The sequence below is a fragment of the Equus przewalskii genome, chromosome 14 (assembly GCF_037783145.1).
Source record: "Equus przewalskii isolate Varuska chromosome 14, EquPr2, whole genome shotgun sequence".
NCBI classification, from domain to species: Eukaryota; Metazoa; Chordata; class Mammalia; order Perissodactyla; family Equidae; genus Equus; species Equus przewalskii.
The window spans coordinates 31521133-31542392 of NC_091844.1; the positions used below are offsets into that span (position 1 = coordinate 31521133).

General features: G+C 43.1%; 1 protein-coding gene and 1 long non-coding RNA gene across 3 annotated transcripts in view; one reads left to right on the forward strand and one right to left on the reverse strand.

Annotated features, from left to right (window-relative positions):
- Positions 1 to 234: 234 nt before the first annotated feature.
- LOC103547582 (uncharacterized) lies at positions 235 to 6660 on the reverse strand. Its single transcript, XR_011526472.1, has 3 exons — positions 6048 to 6660; positions 3628 to 3920; positions 235 to 2273 (listed from the first exon to the last, which is right to left on the reverse strand). It is a non-coding gene; the product is annotated as an uncharacterized lncRNA (long non-coding RNA).
- TGFA (transforming growth factor alpha) overlaps positions 6451 to 21260 on the forward strand; it is a 103843-nt gene continuing 89033 nt past the window's right edge. The window contains exon 1 of one of the 2 annotated variants that reach the window (XM_008514835.2): positions 6451 to 7060. In XM_008514835.2, coding sequence (XP_008513057.1) covers positions 7021 to 7060 — 40 coding nt within the window. In that variant the 5' untranslated portion in view covers positions 6451 to 7020. The remainder of the gene's footprint in view (positions 7061 to 21260) is intronic. The other variant, XM_008514834.2, reaches the window with a different exon arrangement.

Sequence of the window (21260 nt, forward strand, 5' to 3'; positions counted from 1 at the left end):
CATTACCTCCCCAGATTTCTTTTGGTTTGCATTTACAGGGCAATTGTTTTTGCTTCTTATGTCACTGTTACGTGCATTTCTTAAAAGCTTCTAGTTGGATTTTGTATTTTAAAAGGGGAGTCAAAACTATTCATGTTTAATGGGAACCCAGAAGCATTTGTTCTTACTTCTACCATCTGATCATATATACACTTTCTGGCTTTCACATTTCTTGGACTTTTCCTCATTCTTCTTGCTAACTCAGTCTCTCTCTCTCTCCCCCCTCCCTTTTTTCCTCTAAAAATTTGGATGTTATATGTTCTATTTTTATTCTTTTACTAGCTATCTTTAAATTTTTAAAATTAATTTATGTGTCTATCAAAGAAAAGAATTTTACAGTAGGTATGAATGCTCTTCAATGAAAGATGACAAAATAAGCACATTTTTGCTTTCCCTTCTCCTATGCCATCCTGTCCTCTCAGTTTCTACAACAATAATCTGGTCTTTAGATTTAGATTATTATGATAATTTAATCCCAATTCCTAATCCATTTATATGTGTTTTCTTTCAAGAATTATCTTCAATAGTTTTATTAAGGTTCCAACCATACCTTCAGCTTCACATATCAGACTACCTAAAAGTGGCTCAGACATTAAGGACATTTAATTACACCATATGGAAAGGAGGGTAAAGGGAGGCATATCCAGGGTTGGTTCAGCAGCTCTTAAAGTTCTATGCGGGCATCTCTCAGATTCTCTTGGCCTTCTCCTCATGGTCACAAGATGGATACCACACTCCAGATATTTCATCCTTAGACAATCATCTTAAAGGCAGGAAGAAAGGTCAGGCTACCTCACTGCCTGTCTTTATCAAGAAACAAATTCCTCCCCAAACCTAACAGGAGACTTTCTTTAACATTTCATTGGCCAGAACTTAGTCACACGCTCAGTCCTAAGCCAATCATCAACAACGGGCAAGGAATTTTCTTGCTTCATCCTTCGGGTCAGGGCATGTTGTCAATCACACAAAATTGGGATTCTCTTAGTAGGAAGGAAAGAAAAATGTTCATCCTATTGGCATCCAACAATGATGCCACAATATATTAAAAATCAGGAGTTAGGCTCAACATTAAGTTTTACTGCTTGTATCATTCACTGCCATTTCTTTTACATTATTGAGTTTATTTGCTTGGCTTGAATATTTTCTGTGGAGTCTTTATTTCATTTGGGGTGGTACATGAATGGTTTACTTTTTTACAGCTGCTTGTCCAAAATATCAGAATTTTGTGTAAGGAACAGAATTTTGCATCAAAATCACTTTCCCTCAAAATTCCACACATATTGCTTTGTTGTCTTTGGCATTTATGTGGCAAACATCAAGATGATATTTTTTCCGGGGCTGGCCCCGTGGCCGAGTGGTTAAGTTCGTGCGCTCCGCTGCAGGCGGCCCAGTGTTTCGTTGGTTCGAATCCTGGGCGCGGACATGGCACTGCTCGTCAGACCACGCTGAGGCAGCGTCCCACATGCCACAACTAGAAGAACCCACAACGAAGAATACACAACTATGTACCGGGGGGCTTTGGGGAGAAAAAGGAAAAAATAAAATCTTTAAAAAAAAAGACGATATTTTTTCCTTCAGAGGTAACCTGATTCTTCTGCTTGAGTGGCTTCACGAAGCAGCGAACACTTTTCCTGTCCATTGTTGAACCCCTCATGCCTAACCCAGTGCCTAGAACACAGGCTCGTCATAGATGTGTGGAATGAATGGATGACAGAAAACAACGAAGAGCCAGTTGTCGGTGGAGGATCCCAAAGGAGCAGTTCCGCCTTCATGTTGAAGACTTTCTTTGCCCTGCATGTTGTAACCACATAAAGCTAGCTGGGAGCCACGTGGCTGCCCTCATTGTTGCTCCTTGGCAATGTTCTCTCTGTGCCAGGCATCAAACATGAGCCCCTCAGTGGGATCCCTGCCCTGTGTGCGCCCCAATACCTGGACACTTCCTGGATGCTCCAAGAGGATGGAGATTTGCCCCTCCCGACTTTCCCATGATTAATGTTTGTCCGTAGCCTTGTCACAACCAACCTTGGGAGTGTTGCTGGGTTCTGGTGGGGGTCCCTCCTGAGAGAGGCCTTTCTATTCTGTGAGGTGAATTGAAGGCTGTCAAACCTTTCGCTCAAACTGGTCTCATCTGCATCAAGTCGTACAGAAATTCCTTGAAATGTCTGGTATGTGGGTGGAATCCTTTTTCAGTTTTGAAGAATGACAGATTTTCCCCTATCATTATTTTCCTTTGGCTGTGTCAATGGGAGTTTGGAAGAGAGACAGGATGGGAAGTTCAATGTGAGGATTTGAATGCCTGTCACAGAATAGAAGTCTGTCCTTGTACTTTTCCTAGTCTCTTTAGACAAAGTACCCTCCACCTTATAGCCCTATGTATGTATAGCCCTATGTATGTATGTATGTATAACTGCCCCCTTCTCATCACCAAGCCCTCCCGTTTGGAGATACAAGAACAGTTTCTCTTCTATCAGCTCCCTGCTCCCTTCCTGGGCTCCCTATTAAACATATTTTGGATATCCTGGCTTTGTTTTTCTCTGTCTCATATCTTATGTCTCATAATTTTTTTTCCTTTTCCTCTGAGCTTGGGGAGAATTTCTTTCATCTCCAAGTCTTAGAGACTCTGACCAGTCTTTGTAGCTGCTTAGATCACCAGTGGAACCATCAACCTTCAAACTTTTACTGGGCTTTACACCCACCCTGTGAACTCTCTCAGGAAGGAAGGAGTCAAGCTTAATACACAATATCAACATGCATTCCCAAGGCAGACCTGAGAGCTGGGGGATGGAAGATGTTAAGCAGACGGTCAGACCGTCTTTGGACAACACTGTCCGTGAAAATTACCCAGGTAGCTGAGGACAAAGAAAATGCCTCTATGGCTTCTTGCCCCACCCATTATGCTGGTGATGAAAACCATGAAAATGGATTCAGCATAAGGTTTCCTATTTTTCTTTGGCTAGAGATAAGGAATACACTAATAGCTGAGGCCTCAGCGGGGGCGGATCCTTGGACAATACCTTACTTTGGATTAAATTTCTTTTCCTAAATCCCTTAACACATTAAAATCTCCTCACTCTGCCTAAACACAGTTCTCCAGAGCCCTTTATAAAACCTCTCTCTCTTTCTCTCTCACACACAGATGACATCTGACCTTTGCCATCCTACTGTGCCAGGCACCCTTTACTATTTTCCCTCTGGGTCCCCGTCTGCCAGTGCCACTGAGGAAGGCCCTGCAGCCACCTGAAGTCAACTCTGGTCATTGCTCTCCAAGGCCTGCCTGCAGCAATTGAAACTCCTTCAATGCTGTGGCTCATGGCTGTGCTTCCTCCATAAGAGTGTCTGGGCCATTTAGTCACTAATATCTTGGGTAATTGCCGAGCTAAACAGTGAGCTCAGCTGGCCTGAATCATTCAGGGAAGACTCTGATGCTTGTGGCCCCACAATCCCTTCCACAAATGAATCAGGAAGGAGGGGGAGGCTGATTACAGTGAAGAAGGGGACTCTTTAAACATATGCTCTATAATGAGTACGTAGAAGAAAGGAAAGGGAAAACTGACAGAGGGATTTTACTAGCCTCTGAGTAGTACATACCTAGTTCTCTTGTTTGCACAGGGAGGAGAGGCTGTGATTCGCTTGTTACAGAAGCGATTATCTTTGAGTTCAAGGCCAGCTGAAGTAAGTGTGTGCAAAGGCAGCCCAGGCGTATTCCTAGAGGGGAGGCCACATATTCATCAGGCTCCACATCACACGGAAACAGGACCTTCAGTGGCCAAGTGAACTGGCTTCTGTGCCTGTAGCTGAAGGAATGCACCCACATCTCCACATGGCTTCCAGGGCCACAGCTGGAATTTCACTCAGATTGGAGAGCAATGTCTTGCATACTCCTAAAATGCAAAAACGTCACACCACCCTTTAGGAAAAATGATCCTTGCTCTAATTTGTATCTTTTTACTGTTTTTTTCCCCCCCTCATTCCTCTTACATCACAGGCTGAGAAACAAATTCATAGCCCTGGATTACCTGTGAAATGACCCCCCCATAGAAGGTGCATACGCACACATATGCATATGCATGGGCAAAGGAACTGATATGGAAATGATAAAATAAAGATGATGGTGGGAAATTGAGAGAAGGCAAAAGTATGTCGACAGAGTTTTTCTTTAAACAATAGCTATGTTCATTGATATCAAATACTATGCTAAGCATGCAAATAAGTTCTTGCATCTTGTCCATACATCAACCCAACGAGTACAGTATTATCCTTATTAAAAATGTGGAAACTGGGGCCGGCCCGGTGGCACAGTGGTTAAGTGCTCACGTTCTGCTTCAGCGGCCTGGGGTTCACTGGTTCAGATCCTGGGTGCAGACCTACACACTGCTTGTCAAGCCATGCTGTGGTAGGCGTCCCACAGATAAAGTAGAGGAGGATGGGCACGGATGTTAGCTCAGGGCCAGTCTTCCTCAGCAAAACAAGGAGGATTGGCAGCAGATGTTAGCTCAGGGCTCATCTTCCTCCAAAAAAAAAAAAATGTGGAAACTGAGGCAGCATAGCATGGAAGCCTTGGAACGAGCTCATTTGCTTTCAAAATCAGGCTCTGCCACTTGCTGGGGAAGTTACTAAATTCTGTTAGTCCATTTGTTTTCACATAAAAGGGGGAGGGACTCTACCTCAGGAGGCTGTTGTGAGGATTAAATGAGATATATAAGATGCTAAAGGCAGAGTGTTAACATTTTAGGAGATTCATTTCCTCCTAGTTCTATAAATAAATGTTCAAAAATTAGTTCAGTCCAGTCACAAAAAATTGTAGATTTCTTTAAAAAAAAAACCCAACCCCGATTATCTGACTTGAATGATTTGGAAGGTTTATAAAACCATAGATATAGGCTAGCTCTTGAAAATGTTGAGGGAGAATTAACGGTTTCCAAGCACTAGAGTGTACTTTGATTTGGGTATTCTTTAGTTTACAAGATATCAGATTAGCCTTGATTAGAAAGATTTCACAGTTCCGAAGGGGACAAACTCATTTGCTTGATTCTGCTGTTTCTTCCCTCCACCCACAACTCTGTGTGTAGGAGTGGGGCAAAGAGGGAACTGCTGAGCCTGACTCCCACCAGCTTGGATGGCCAGCCCTCAGCCACAGTGAACTCGGTATGTGTGTCCCAGCAGGAAACACAGTGACAGGTCCATTCTCCAGTCCTAGTTGGGGGTCCTGGAGAAGAGGAGAAGGACTTGGAGAGCTCCTGATTTCTTCTCTCAGGTAGCCAAGGCAGACTAGTCTAGGAAGGAGACAGAAAGCCGCCCGAACAGGTCAAGACCAGTCTGAAGGAGGCAGACACAGGTGCTGAAGGGAGCGAGGGACAATTTACTAAGAGAGTGTGTGTACCCTGTACATGCATGCATGTGGACACAGGAAAAGAGCTATCCCCCTCCCCCTTACCATGAAACTCTCACCGTGGATCATTAAGGGTTGAAAGACCAGCAAAGTATCCTCTGACAAATGTACTGAAATGAATGGTTTCTCAAGGTAACTTTACACTGTTTTCAAAATCCCTTTCTACTCTGATGTTTCCTGCTCAAATGTTGAGGCCAATGGTCTGGTGCTTCCTTTTTGAAAGTAGGCCCCTCAGCTCATATGAAACTAACTTAAAAGTCAACCCTGAGAGTCTGAGCCTTGGGCCAAGCAAACGGCAAGTGATTCCCTCACTGTCATCCCCCACCTTCCGGAAGAGAGTGGGTCTACCCTGAGCAGCTAGCCCGGAGGGGTCAGGAGAAGAGAGTTCGTCCCTGAGCTCGAGGCATCTGAAAACTACTACTGGTTACTGCCTCTCGGGGGCATACTGTCCCCTAAGTACAGCTCCCAGGGAACCTATGGTTCTTCCATTCTCTGGCCAGACCGTCTTCCTTCCACTTCCCCGACCTCCAGCACCAGGGCCCAGCTCAAGGCCACAAATCCTGAAAGGGCCAGCCAGGTGGCTCCAGCCCATACAACCCCCTCTCGCGGCGCACGCTACCCGGTTCTTGGCCTCCGCTTGTAGCAGGGTGGACGGGGTGGACTGGGCATAGTGGTGGCTAACCAGGCGCCCCACAGACAGGAGACTCATCTTCATTACCAGCCACAGTCAAGATGTTTGTACGAAGGCCCGCTGATCTTAACAATGTGCCCGCCTGGGAACGTGGGGTGGCTGTGCTCGGGCGGCTGGCGTCCCTAGAATCGAGCGTTCTTCGCTGGGATGGGGGCGCAGGTGGGAAACCCGGTTTAACAAATTCTTCGCTTGATTCTGGGGAGCATGTTCGTGGCTCCAAATCTTGGCAGGCGGCGGCCGAAACTCGCAGGTCCCGTTCCGGGCCGCGGCCCCAGTCCCTTGGTGGGGAGAGCCCTCTGCAGCGGCGGTCGGAGCAGGTGACGGGCCGTCCGGGCGGCTCCGCTCCCCTTCCTGGAGCCTAGAAGCAGCCGCTGCGCCCCGTCTGCTCGCCCTCCGTGGTCGGCGCCGACCTGGGAGCGGGGGCCCGTGGCCACACTGCGTTGCTCGTCTGCGGGAGGCGTCTGAAGTCGGCGCTTCCTGCCTTTTCCCCGGCCTGGGCTCCCCGCTCGCGCGGCGGGTACAGAGATTCCCGGGTCGCCCCGCCCCGCCCCGCCGCCCGCGCCCTGCTCGGTGCGCGCAGCGTCCCCGCCCCCAGCCCCAAACCCCCACCCCCAGTGCCCTTAGGGGGGCACCCCCATTGGGGCGGGAGGGTGGTCCGCCGTGCCCCGGTCCCCGAGTGGCGGAGAGGTGACGGTAACCGCCTTCCCATTTCCGCCCGGTCTGCAGCGCGGCAGGGTGAGTGCCAGCGCAGAGGGCTCGGTCCTCGCTCCGCCCGCCCGCGCCGGGGGCTGGCCTTGCCTCAGCCGGCGCCTTTTTCCCCCCGCACCGCGGCGCCGCTTCGCCACTCGGGCACCGCAGGTAGGGCAGGAGGCGGGAGCGCCTGCCGCCCGCCGCCCGTAAGATGGTCCCCTCGGCTGGACAGCTCGCCCTGTTCGCGCTGGGTACGTACGCCGCCTGCTGCACGCCGGCGCCCCCTGCCCTCCGCCGCACCCCGCTTTCCCTGTCCTTCATGTCTCGTCCCCGGGCTTTTCTGCGCCCGCCTAGGAGGCTGGAGGGAGGCTAATACTTTAGGGGTTGGAAGTTGGGAGGCGAGGGGCGTCACTGGGGCTTACTAGGGGTTTGGGGAACCCGCTCCAAAGAGGGGGACCGTCGAGCGCCCAGGCTTGCCCGGGAAGTGGCCGCCTGGGCCGTGCGTGAGAAAGCCCGCCGGGGAAGGGGAAGCGGTGTGTGAACTTTAATCCGCCGCGGCTGTGTGTGTCTGTTCGTACACTTGCCCACACCTACCTGTTCACCTGGCTGCCTCCAAGCCGGTCTTCACCGGCGTTGGTGACGTGTAGACTCTGGGGGTGACCGGCGACCCACCCTCCGGCAGGACCCTGCCTGCTTCCCTTTCCTACCCCCTGCCCACCCCTGCCCACTTCTGCCCACCAGCGATGGACAGAGGGTCACGGTCAGCAGCGGCACCCTCAATCTTCTAACTTGCAGAGCTCTTGAGCTTTGGGGTAGGTTTTGGGTTTTTGTGCGGATTAATTGTTCTTTTAATTAACTTCCCCGGGAGACGTGGTTGAAGTGTCAGCCGAGGGCAGGAGTGAAACCCTAGACGGAGCGTTGCCAATTTCCTTTGAGTTTGTTCTGGGGAGGGAACAAGGGATGGGGGAAGGGAGGAGCAGACGGGTCTGCGGAGCCCGTGAGCTGCTCGGCGGTGGCGTCCGCAGGCCGGCGTGTAAGTGGCGAGGGGCGCAGCGCCGCGCGCCCTGGCCGCCTCTTGCCCTTCGCGGTCGGGTCGCTCCAGTGTTGAGATAGCAAATTAACAGCCCAGGTGCCCTGGTTATTGCTGCCGCTCCCGTGAAAGGAATTGTTCTGCCGATATCCCCTGAGTTTAACCCTGAAAAGCAAGTTGCTCGCTACAGGGTCGTGTATTAGAGTGCGAGGAAAGCTATGGAGCCCCTCCCCCGAAAAGCTCAGAGCCGCAGCCTCACCCGGTTTTGCACAGGGTTTCACGAGGCGCACGGACCCGCCTGTAATCCTGCTGATGAAACGCTCGTAAAGAACCGCGGCCCGAAGGGAGGCATCCACGGAGGGAAACACCGAGCAGGGATGGAACCGGATGCGCCAACAGTACCCTATTGAAACTCACCAACAGGTGGCACGATTATGGGCCGCTTTCCCTCCCTCCCCTTTTGCAAGATTTGATTTTTTTTTTTGTATTGACGGTTCTGATTTCAGATTTTTTTAAAGCAATGAAACATTACCAATACAGTAGCAGCTTCCTGTGTGCGGTTCCCTGTTGTAATGTGTTTTGCAAACATTAGTCGTAGTAATAATGAATGCTAATACTGTTGGAGCGCTTACTCTGTGCCAGGCACTGTTCTAAGTGCTTGACGTGTATTAACTCACTTAATTTTCACACCAACCTGGTGAAGAAGGTATCATCCCCATTTTATAACGGAGGAAAGTGAAGCGCGCAGGGCCCACCGTTAGTAAGTAGTTGGGCCAGGATTATTAAAGTGCGGAAGGAATGTGGATATGAAAAGTCGCCTAACTGGGGTCACTCTAGTCCCATCTCCCAGGTTTGGGATTTTTCCTTGAGACTAGATTCTGTGAAATACCCTGCAACTTGCTGTTAAATTGGGTTTTCTGTTGGACTCCTAGGATCTCAAGGTGGCCTGAGGTTATTCAGTGAAAATTAAAGGCAGGAAATAATGAAGGTAAGCAAATTTGAGGAAGCATTGGAAAGTTGCTCCCCATCATAGCATACTTGCCCATGAAGACTGCATTCATTCATCGTGTAGTTTTTCTCTCACCTAAGAGTTCAGCTTGATCTTTGTTTCCTTCCTTAAGAAAAAGATGTATTGGGGCCGGCTGGTGGCGCAGCAGTTAAGTTCGCAGGCTGGGCTTTGGTGGCCCAGGGTTCGCTGCTTCGGATCCCGGGTGCGGACATGGCACTGCTTGGCAAGCCATGCTGTGGTAGGCGTCCCACATATAAAGTAGAGGAAGATGGGCATGGATGTTAGCTCAGGGCCAGTCTTCCTCAGCAAAAAGAGGGAGGATTGGCAGCAGTTAGCGCAGGGCTAATCTTCCTCAAAAAAAAAAAAAAAAAAGATGTACGAACTTCAAAAGATTGGTCAATATGTAAAAGCTGGCTCCTACAATTCCAAAGTGTGAGCAGTTGAAACAAGTAGAGGAAAAACAAGACTGGAGTAATTTACACCCTGAGGAGTCCTTTTCACTTATATATCTTTAAAAAAAAAAAAAAGCCATTAGTTCTGTGCCTTGACTAGAACTTCTGCCTCCCACCTCATTTTCCATAGATTACTAAATAGTACTTGTCAGTGCCACAGGCAGCTTTCATTTGCACATTTCCTCCAGAGCTGCTTTCCTCTTTGATTTTTCTTAAATTAGCTAAAGGCAGTTCCAGGCAAATCAGCCAGTGTTCCATTGCTAATCAAGATCTAGAAAACTGGGATGTCTCCCCTTCTTCCCCACGCTGGTGGGGACAGTCTGAGAAGGAACCAGCTGTTAGGAGTCTCAGTCAACACTCCTGATTGCTTGGAACCTGAACGTTGATTGATGTTTTGGCGGAGAGGATGTGTAGGCTGTTGCTTAAATGGCAACATTGGAAAAGTAATCCAGGTTCCTGTGGTGGCTGCCCTCCCATGTAAGGTTTCCATCACTGGCAGCGCAAACCTCACAGGGGCTTGGCACCTCCAGTCCCATATCCTCCTCTGTGTCCAGGGAGCAAGATGTGTAATCTTGGGCAAGTTACATAGCTTCTCTGTGTTTTTGTGGGGGGTTTTTTTTGTCTGTAAAATGGTGATATTAATAGGGTTGTTGAATATGTTTAATAAATGCAGAATGGTGCCAGGCACATAGTAAGAGCTTAATCGATCTTAGCGCCATCATCATCATCATCATTGTTCCTTTGAACCTCATAGAATTCCAGATATCATTCACTGCAGGTTATGTTGATTCCGTATCTGGAAGAGTTTCCCTTATCTCCCAGCTCCCACCCTTCCTAAGCCAGAAAAATACCATCCCACCTGAAAACCTACCTCATTATTTTGGTGAATATCCTTTGGCAGGTGACAAATTCAAGCGAGTTTAGGGGTTCTTTTGGACATCGTGAATTCTTTCATTTTGATGCAGAACATTTGTATTTCCTCCTTAAAGTTCATTGGTCAGTTGTTCATTAAAGTCAGCACTCAGTTCCAGTTTTCTCATTGTAAAGTGGGAATAATAAAACTGTACCCACCTCACAGTTTCTTATGAGAATCAAATGAGATGGTAAATATGGAAACTATTTAAAAACAGTAAAAGTAAAGGACTACACACAAAATGAAATTGATTTCATAGTACAGAAATGAGTTTTAAAATCCAGAAGTAAACATTGTTATGACAGCTCCCAGAAGTAGAATGGATGTAGATCTACCGAAGGACGTCTTAGGATGCGAAGTGTCATCAGGGGTGGGTAGAGATGAAACAGCTCAGCTTCCCTGTGGATTCAGGACTGAGGGACCAGTAGGGGGCATGAAGTAAGATGTTTTTTTTCTCCATTACATGTAAATAATGTCTTTCAGAGTAGACAGTGGAGGTTGGCCCAGGACACATGTTTTCCTTATTGGGCAGCCATAATTAGGGAAAATTCACTTAGAACAAGGGCTGTAAAGGTGAATATGGAAGCTTTAGAGTTACCAGTATTTGCTTTTCCAAAATTTGGTTTCCTCAGGATAAAGTAATCTTTCTGTAAATACTCAATGTACCCTGGAAAGGAGACCTTTCTTATAGGAGTAAATGATGCTTCATGTTGCTGTGGTAACACATGAAAAATAGCCGCCTTTTCCATTAGCCCTACTACCTCTAAGGACCTTTTGAAAGTGTGTTTGAACATGGTGCTATTCTTTGGGCTGCCCACTAAAAGGAAGCGGCAATGGGAAGTGGGGATTGGGTCAACCAAAGTGGGACTAGCCTGACACACTGAATTGGGCATCTTGTGCTTGGTTTCACACTCAAAACCTCTGTACTGTCTTCCACAGCGGTGCCCTTAAATCAGAACCACGTGGAAGGCTTGGTAAAGCAGATAGCAGGGCAGGAGGTGGGAGAGCACGTGTCTGAGGAGTTCCCAGGTGTGGCTTATGCCCCAAAGGGGTGGGACCCTTTGAGCACCACTGCTCTATAGTCAGTTGCTGTTAGGGAAACTTTGGGCTTAACCAATTGCATTTTATCCTAAGTCCGTTCTGACGTTTATAAATGCCACTGTGGTTTTATGGGCCATTATTAAAGGCCTGTCTTGCGGACCAGGGCTGAGTTAAAACTCTTGCTGAGATCTCTTAATTGTCCTAAGTGTTCTAGTACTTTATCCATGGAAAATGTAATGGTCCCATGTTGTGACACTTACGCTGACCAATGCTAATCATGTCATATTTTCTCTTTTTGGATCACCAAAATTTGACGTTGTTTGGCTGCCATTTCAAATAGTTTTAATCACTTCATTTTAAAGTATGAACTTAATTCTATGCTAAAGGCTAATATGCTTCAGATTGCATCTGGATAGAAGATTGGGGTACTTTCATGGTGACTATTGGTTTGGTTTTTGCTTTTTTTTTTTTTCTTGTGAAATCGCAAGTATAAAAATCTTTCATAGAATCAGGAAAGCTATAAATCCAGACTACCAGAACCAACTCTTAGGAGCTGTTCATTTCAAGTACAAGGCACATTCCCTTTAGACCAGCTCTGAAATCTGGGTAAATTCTTTCAAAGCATTATGAATCGTTGTATTGAACATGACTTAAATAGTTGTTACCTGGGCTTAGAAAATGTTGGAAATTTATTGAAATGGAATTTTATGTATTTACTAGTACATTTTTGTTTTTTCTTAAGTCAGAGGAAACAATTTTGTTTCATATGGAGTCTGTCCCCTGTCAAGTTAATTCTATGTTCACTACTTTTGCCTTTAATTTTTTCTTGTCCCGTTACTTTGAAAAGCTTCCGGTTTTCCCCCACCTTACAGTTTCTGCTTCTCAAGTGTCGTAGGTGGTTAGGGCTTCCTCAAGAAGGGATGTACATGTAACTTGTGTAACAAGCTCGTATAACTTGGTGGAACTCCAGACTGCTACTGCCTTGCCTTTTTTGGTTTTCATCTTTGACAGTGTTAACTTTTCTGGCTGGGAACCTCAGCAACCGAGTCCCGGCCCCTCCATGGCTTGCCTTGCATTAATGTTGGCTGGTGCTCACCCTCTCTTCCTTCCTAGTTTGAGGGCTCCCTGAGGGCAGAGACCTTTGGTTTTCGTCTCTGCCTTTGGCACCTCTGAGGACAGGCCAAGTCTCAGAGGAAACCAATAAGCCCTTGATGACCCCTTAGGGTGCCGAGCGCTGGATACTCCAAGTGTAGACTCAGTTGGCAAACACTTGGCCATGTGGTTAACATTAATCCTGAAAAATTCTGTAGTATGATAATAAAGGGTGCTTGCATGTAAATTCTTGCAACACCAATGCAACTAGTCTTCAGAATTCTTTTATTGTTGTTTTTAAAAAATAGTTTATGATTTAATGTTTTAATGATTGCAAAAACATTTTTCCTCTATAGCACTTGGAAAATTCAGGAAAGCATAAGAGAAAAAGTATTTTAATGACCTGTAATTCCACCACCCAAAGATAACCATGATTAACAATTTGTTGTAGAGTCTGATGGATGAATGTATAGGTAGATATTCTGTAAAAGCCTGTGTGAATTCCCATGAGCTTACCCTGTTTAACTTACTTCTTTTTGTAATGTAATTTTTCATAATAGAAATTTTTTATGTCATTTAACATTCATCTGTAACATCATTCTTAGTGGCTGGAAAATAATCCCTTGCATATATTTACTATAATTTAACTAATTTTGAAACCCTTTGGGCATATATGTTCTTCTTATTTCTCACTGTTATGAATAATCTGCACGTTGTTCTTGAGAATTTAAATTGATATGTTTTTGGAAGTCAGTGTGGCAATAGTTATCAATTTTAAGTGGCATAGGGGCTGGCCCGGTGGCCAAGTGGTTAAGTTCACGAGGCCCAGGGTTTTGCCAGTTTGGGTCTGGGTGCCGACATGGCACTGCTCATCAGGGCATGCTGAGGCAGCATCCCACGTGCCACAACTAGAAGCACCTACAACTGAAATACACAACTGTGTACTGGGGGGCTTTGGGGAGAAAAAGGAAAAATAAAATCTTTAAAAAAAAATTTAAGTGGCATAATTTGAGTCATCAATTCTACATAAATACTTGCCTAAATGTGCAAAGAAAAATATAAAAGATGGTGATTATTGACTTGTTTATAATAGTAACAAGTTGCTAGTACCACAACTGTTATAATTATTTAAAGAGATTCCTTAAATAACTTACTTTTATATATCGATACAATGATTTACTACGTATCTATTTAAAAGAATAAAGGTTTTCATGATATATTAAATTTTTGAACACAGGTTCTAGAACCATATGTATAGTCCAGTGCCCTGGTTTGAATTGGTCAATTTTTTATAGTAAGCATATATTAAATTTAAAATGTCTAAAGTCAAGGAAGATAAATGATACAACAGACATTCTTGTACACAGATGTTTGGCACATCTTTGATCACTCAGGATAAAGTCCTAGTAATTGGCCTTTTTTCCCACCAGCAGTGTGCGAATGCCGGTTCTCTTGAATCTTCCATGACACCTGAAGTTAGTTTTAACATTTGCTGAGTTGATTGGAGAAAAAGAACTCAGCTCAAATTTTGTATTTAGTATTTCTTAGGGTGAGTAAACTTGTTAACCATTTGTCATCTCGTTATTTGCATCTTAACCTTTTCAAATTTTTTTCTTATTGATCATCCTTTTCTTACAGCTTTATAACAACATCTTATATATAAAGAATATTAATACTTGACAAGTATGTCCCCCACTTATTGTTTGTCTTTTACTGTTTTATAAATGGTATTTTTGGTATACCGAAGGTTTTTATTTTTATGTAGCAGAAGCTATCAGTCTTTCTCCCTAAGCTTCCTACTTTTGCTTGTATATTTAGAAAAACTTTCCCTATCCTAAGATAAGGCAAATATTTACCCATTTTTTAATTCTAATTCTGTAGTGGTTCCATATATTGTATTGAACTATTCTATCTATAATTTATTCTGGCTTGTGATGTGAGGTATAATTCATATTTCATTTTTTTAAAACAGCCTACCAGTTAGTAGACTGAACTGCCATTTGTGGAATAATCTATCCTTCCCTTTGTGGTTTGAAATTCTATTTTTATCATATGCTAAATTCTTTTAAGTACTTGACTGTGGAATTTCAGTTTGGTCCTATTATTTTGTATTTTTGCCCTTATGGTGAACTTCTTCCTTCATGTATTCTACAAATATTTATTGAGCACCTATTCTGTGCTGTGACCCCTTCTAGATTATAGGGAATCCGCCAAGAATGAACCCAAGTGCTGTTCTCATGGAGCTTGTATTCCAGCGGGTGAGACCTTTCCCCTATTCTCTATTCTAATTGCTTATCGCTGGTTTTTTAAAAACTTAAAAATATATGTTAACTTTAGTAGTCTTTCAGTTGATTCTCTTAGGGTCACAGGTAGATTATCATGTAATCTTGAATAGCGATAACTTCACCTCCTTCAGTTTAATATTTTGATCTATTACTTTTTCTAATCTTATAGTGCTGGTTAGAACTTTAAGAACAGCCTTTTTTAAAGGCAGTAGATATCCTTGTGTTTTTCTTGACTTACGCATGATGTTTGTAGCATTTAACAGTTAAGTATGAGGCTTTTTGGTTATGTATATATATGTGAATATGTATTTAGATATGTATATATACATGTAAACTTTATCATGTTAATAAAATGTATTTCTCTTCATAACTTACTAAAAGATTTGGCATTTTGCTTTATTTTTTAAAGCAAGATAAATAACATGTGTTGTTTTTTGGCTTTTTTCCCAATGTTTTGAGGACATTTATTGACTCAGTTATGTTATAGCCATCCACAGATTCCTGGAATCAATCCTTATTGGGCTTGTGGTATGTTCTCTGTATATACTGCTAGATCTGACTCATCCTGAAGTGTTTGGGGTCTTGTTTTCTTTTTTTAGTTTTGATATCAGCATTATATCAGCTTTATAAAATAAATTTTAAAACATTCCATCTGTTTTTTCGCTCTGGAATAGTTGAAATATCATGAACCAACGGTTCTGTGAAGGCTTGAAAGAAATTGCTTCTGAGGCTTCTGGGCCTGCTCCCTTTTCAGTGGTCAGTTTAAGTTTTCTACTTCTTGAGTCATTTTTGGTGATTATTTATTTTCCTCACAATCTGTTCAATTCAGATTTCTAAATTTTTAGTATGGATTTGTAAATGATCTCCTTTTAATTAAAAATTTTTCTTTTACATCTGTGGCCTCAGTTAATGTGACTTTACCAAATATGAAACAAAGTAAGCACCCAGGCCCCCAAAATAGAATATATTTGTTTGTTTTTCTTGATAAGGATATTTTGAAAAAAAGAACCTTTTTTTTTTTTTAGTTAAATCAAATTTAAGTCAAAGCTTCACATTTGATAGTGTTCCCAGAAGCCAGGTAAATAACTAGTTTACCTGCATAACTGCATGTGCCAAAGTAACAAATATTACAGTAATATACAGTTACATATTATCATTATAATTATACAATGTTACAGTATCATAGTAACAAAGTAACAAATATTACTTTGTGATAGTAATGTTTCTGAGTTGGATGCTGCATGGCATTATCATTTCTAGCAGAAGCTGCTACAGTACCTTCCTGATGGTTCCTTACACTTTAAAAGTTTAAAAACCTCCAAATACACTATTTTGCCCATTAGATGCTACTGTAGTGTTTGAAGCAAGATGACCAATGCCTGAGTGGGAGATTTCTGTGGTTTGCTTGTTTGCTTTTTGGGTTTGTTTTTGTTTTTGTTTTTTTTTAAGATCAGTACTTCTAGGTAAAAATATTGGATTCTTACAAAGAGACCGTGTCTTCCTCTTGGATTCTTTAGTGCCTTTAAGTTTGAATGAGGTCAGCAAACAATTCTCCTGGGCACTTAGAAGACAGATGTACCTTTACTGCTCTTTCGTCATCTCTGGCCAGGTCTGAGGCACTCTCTATGTAATTACTGTACTTCCAAGAGGTGCAGGAGATTAACTGGCTAAATGGTACACGTAATGTGGTGACACAAAAGCAGCCAGAGCTGATAAATGGGAGGTTTGCAATTACACACTCTGCTCCCCTCCCTCTGCCAGGCCTTGGCAACCAACAGGGAAAACACAAACTCAAGATACTTTTCTTGATTGAAAGAAACAGCATAAGACCTGTAACTTTTACTGTGAGTGGCTCTGAGGAGTTGGCGTATGGACTACGAAGGGACATAACCTGTTCACCTTGTCGCTGAGCTCAGCTGGAAACTCTGGGCTTGAGCACTTCTCACCTTGGGACAGTTTCTGGGTTATTATTTTTGCACTGGAGGAGCACATCATCTGGCCGGTTTGCATGCTGTGCACACTCCCTGCCAGCAAATTTAAACAATGACAGCTGTTTTTTGCACATAGCAGACCTTGGGTGTTATAATTAGGGTTTCAGGGGATGAATCATAGGTCCCTGAACTGGAATGAAAGCAAGCCTGGGGCCTGAGCAATTTTTACAGAGGTGAGGTAAACTCGTAGATCACATAGATGGGGAATCCTTCTGGATCTGGGCTGTCCCTAAACCTCATCAGCTACTCCCTTGCCCCCCAAAGAAAATGCCCCAAACACACAGCTTTAGTGCTGGCCACAGTGTAGGCCACCCTGTGGTTGCGACCTCCTCATGTAGGGCATTCAGGATACGTTCCTTCTCTGCTGGCCTCGGTTAAATCCTGCTCCTTCTTTGTCTAAAATGAAATAGAAAGCAGAATCTACAAACAAAAGAATCTACAAAACACCCCCAAATTCAACTCACCAGAGACATCCTCTGGTAAGGTTTAATTACCAGGTGCCTTACCAGATCTCTTTCTGTGAATGGATACAGATATTTGTATATTCACTTTTTTTCCTTCGAAAATGGCATTTGGTATTTTAAAATCTGCTTTTCACTTACAGTATATAGGGGAAATATTTCCATGGCAAAAATACAAATATATCTATCAACCTATTCTTTTTTTTAATGACTAACACATTCCATTGTCCAACTCTATCATTGTTTACCCATCCTTTATTGATAAACATGTAGGTGGTTTTACTTTTAAATATTGAAACCTGAAATGAAAATTTTTGCAGCTAAATCATTACCAGCATCTCGTAATTATCTTCTATGGGTAAATCCCCAGAAATGGATTACTAGGTCAAAAGGTACGTGTTTTTTAACCTCTTAATGTGTTTTGACAGTCTGACCTCCAGGAAAGCTATACCGATTTATACTTCTGTGACCTATGTGTGAGTACCTGTTTATCAGCAAACTTGCCTTTGATGATTAGTATCATTTTCTAGACTTGGCTAATCATGTTGGCAAAATGGTATCTCCTTGTTTCAATTTGCATTTCTTTGGTTAAAACCAACCTTTGGTACAATTGACTGCTTTCTCATGTTTGCATATTTGAACCCACTTTCTTGAGGGTTACACATTTCTGTCCTTAGCTCATGTCTTGGGTAGGTGAGTTATTTTCTTATTGATTTGTAAGCAAATTTTAAAAGATATTAAATATTTTCATCATTTTGTCATTTTGCCTTTTAAATTTATATGTGTTGTGTTTGGGTTTACAGAAGTATGGTTTTGTTTTTGTTTTTAACTTTTCAAGACTTAAAATCTGTTCACTATTCCTTTATGATATCTGCTTTGTCTCGTGGTACGAAAGGGATTTGCTATGACTCTTTCATCTCTCCTTTCCCTTTGTACTTTTATTTTGTTACTTTTTGAAGTTCAATTTCATTTCTTCGGGAATGTATTTTGGTGTAAGATGTGAGATAAGACTCTAACTGGCCTTTTTGTCAAATACTGATCCAGTTACCCTAACACCATTTGTTGAATAATTTATTCTCTACTCACTGATTTCAAATCCCACTTTTGTAACTCGATCCCTTCTCAGGAGTACGTGGGTCTGTTTGTGGCGTTTCTGCTCTGTTCCGTTAATCTGAGGCTCACCCTGTAATGAACCATTCTTTTGGGTTGGGAACGTGTCATTGCCCGGGGAAGTCGGAGCAGAAAATCTTGATAACTAGGAAGGTAGACAGTGTATTATAGGGGGTATTGCTCACTTCTCCCTTTCCTGACAAGACTTCTACTTCCCTCCCAGCTAGGGCGTGTTGGAGGAAGAAATGCATGTGGTGGTGGAGGCAAGGCACACTTACTGTGTTAGTGGGGAGGAGTACTTACCGTGTTTCAGTCACTGGGGAGAAAGGATGACTTACTCATTCCTCAGCATGGCTGAAGACTGATGGACCTTGGGTCTCACTGTCTTGAAAGGCTTGTTGAACCTGCCTGTGTACTCCTATTCTTTCTGGAAATTTGTGCTTTGCAGGAATTGGGGGTCACGAGGCAGGCCTACAATTCTCCATGTGACATTCTCGTTAACTGAGGCGGTATATTTCCATGTCCTCTTCTCAAATGGGAGTACTGAGGAGTAGGCTGTGGCATACCTGGAGCCCGAGACCAAACCTGGTGACACCTCCCTGGAACTGGGAACAATTAAAGAATCAAAAAGGAACCCAGCTGGCAAATCATAACATTGTTTTCTATATTAAAACAAACTCAGATGTATTAGTGAATAGAATGCAAGATTGAAATATCAAAATTAATTTTTAGGATGTAAGACTTTGGGTGAATTGTTATTTTTTTCCTTCAGTTGTTTCAGATTGTGCCCCCAGACTCCAGAGGAATGGGTATGAGTTCCTTCTCTTTGCCATTTCAGGAATTTTGATGGAAAAGTTTGAGAAAGTGCTGTCCCATGTGAATGACTAATTTTCAGATGTTTAAAGTAGAACAAAACAGTAACTAAAATGAATAACTTCATTGTTCTTCTGCTTACTTTGGATTTACTTTTCTTTTTCTAAGTTTTCCTAAGGTGAAGACTTAGATTATTAATCTTAGATCTTTCTTCTTTTCTAATATATTCATTCAATGCTATAAATTTCCCTCTAAGCACTGCTTTATATTTTTTGACTTCTCTTGAGATTTCTTCTTTGACCCACGTGTTATTTAGGAGTGTGTTTATTTATGTTATTGATTTCTAGTTTAACTCCTTTGTGGTCTGAGAGCAGACATTGTATGATTTCTGTTCTTTTGTATGTGTCAAGGTGTGTTTCATAGCCCAGAATGTGGTCCATCTTAGTGAATGTTTATATGAACTTGGGAAGAATGTGTATTCTGCTGTTGTTGGATGAAGTCGTCTCTAGATGTCAATTGTATCCAGTTGGTTGATGGTGCAGTTGAGTTCAACTGTGTCCTTACTGATTTGCTGCCTGCCGGATCTATCCATTTCTGAGAGAGGGATGTTGAAGTCTCCAACTATGATAGTGGATTCGTCTATTTCTCCTTGTGGTTCTGTTAATTTTTGCCTCACGTATTTTGATGTTCTTTTGTTAGGTGCATTCACATTAAGCATTGTTATGTAACTTCATCATTCTTTAATGATTCAGAAGCTCTTTCAGGGTCTCTCAATGTCTGAAGACCATCACTAGTACACTCTCATCCCCAAGTGGTACCTGTAGTTGATGCAAAAATTTTATTACTATCTGTGAATGAGAAGTTCCAATGAGTAGAGTTTTCTGCCTGACTTAGTTAAGCAAAAAATCTGCTCTATTTTAACTTTCCTTATGGAGAGATAAAAACATAAAAGGCATCACTCTGAGTTCCTCTATTAGGATCAAGAGAGTGATCTTTGATTGAGGCCATCATTTCATATAAGCTCTTATTTTGAATCCTCTGTAGGTTGTCGAAGGTTTCAGTGAATGGACTGGTTATGCCCCAGTGAACTGCTTGAAAGTTAGAGATTTACACTTAGGAAAACAACATCAACTCACTGTGTAATGTGAGCTTATTTTCTTGTGATGTGCCTTTTCCCTCTGTTATGGAAGAGAGGGAAAAATAAACAAAACAGTCCTTTCAACTAATTGGATTTTTTGGATTTCAGATAAAAGGGAGGACATTTTTCTTTTAACTGTAATAACAGAAGCATTTGGAGTATCTCAGCTGTCATCCCATGGAGAATATATCCAAATGATCAAACGGTAGTTGTGATTTTTGTGAACTGAGACTAATGTAACATTTGGTTCTTAATTCACCCAAGGTAGCTACTTTATTCACTGAATGCTATATTTTAGAGCCAAGGGGATGAATAACAAAAATAAAATCTATCAGCTCAAAGTGTGGGATGCCATTTGTGTGTTTAGGTTATTTATTTTGTACATGGTTTGTTCACTTTGGCAAACATTTAACTGTGTATCAGATTCTCTGCTGGGTTTGGTGATATTAACGCAGAGGGCAGTGACCTAGCCCTTGCCCCCAACCCCTGAATTCCTTGTAGATTGTAGCAGAAGCAGACACAGTTTTTCACAATATGACGAGATACACAGTGGGCACCTTGGGCTCAAGAGGAGGGTTCTTGGTATGACACGGCAAGGCTCTCTGAAGAGATAATGGCCATCACTTAGAGCAGTGTCTGGTACATGCTAATTTCTTTAAGTGCCTTAGGTGTTGCACAGGCTCCTTTAACCCATCTAGCAATCCTATGAGATATGGTGGTTATCCCCATTTTACAGATGAGGAAACTGAGGCACAAAAATGTTAAGTCACTTGCCCAGGCTCCCACAGGCAGCAAGTGGCAGAACAAGGATTTGAACCCAGGACCCTTGCTTGCTGGGCTAGCCATCCTGCTATTCTGCTTCTCCTTGTCCGTTACGGAAGGCTGTGGATGCTGAGGTGTCGAGAGTCATGCGTGAGAGTGCCCTTTTGTAGCTAACATGAGGCCAAATGTAATCAGACTTTCAGACAGCCACTCTCCTAAATATTTACCAAGTTGAGAGCAGTTGCCTTGCAGGTAATTGTCATGCTGGCTAAAAAGAAAGAAATTTTGCTACTTCCCAAGGCCATGAAATATCATAAAGAAGCAAGTGTGGTAGAGTTCTTTTTTTCCTCCTTC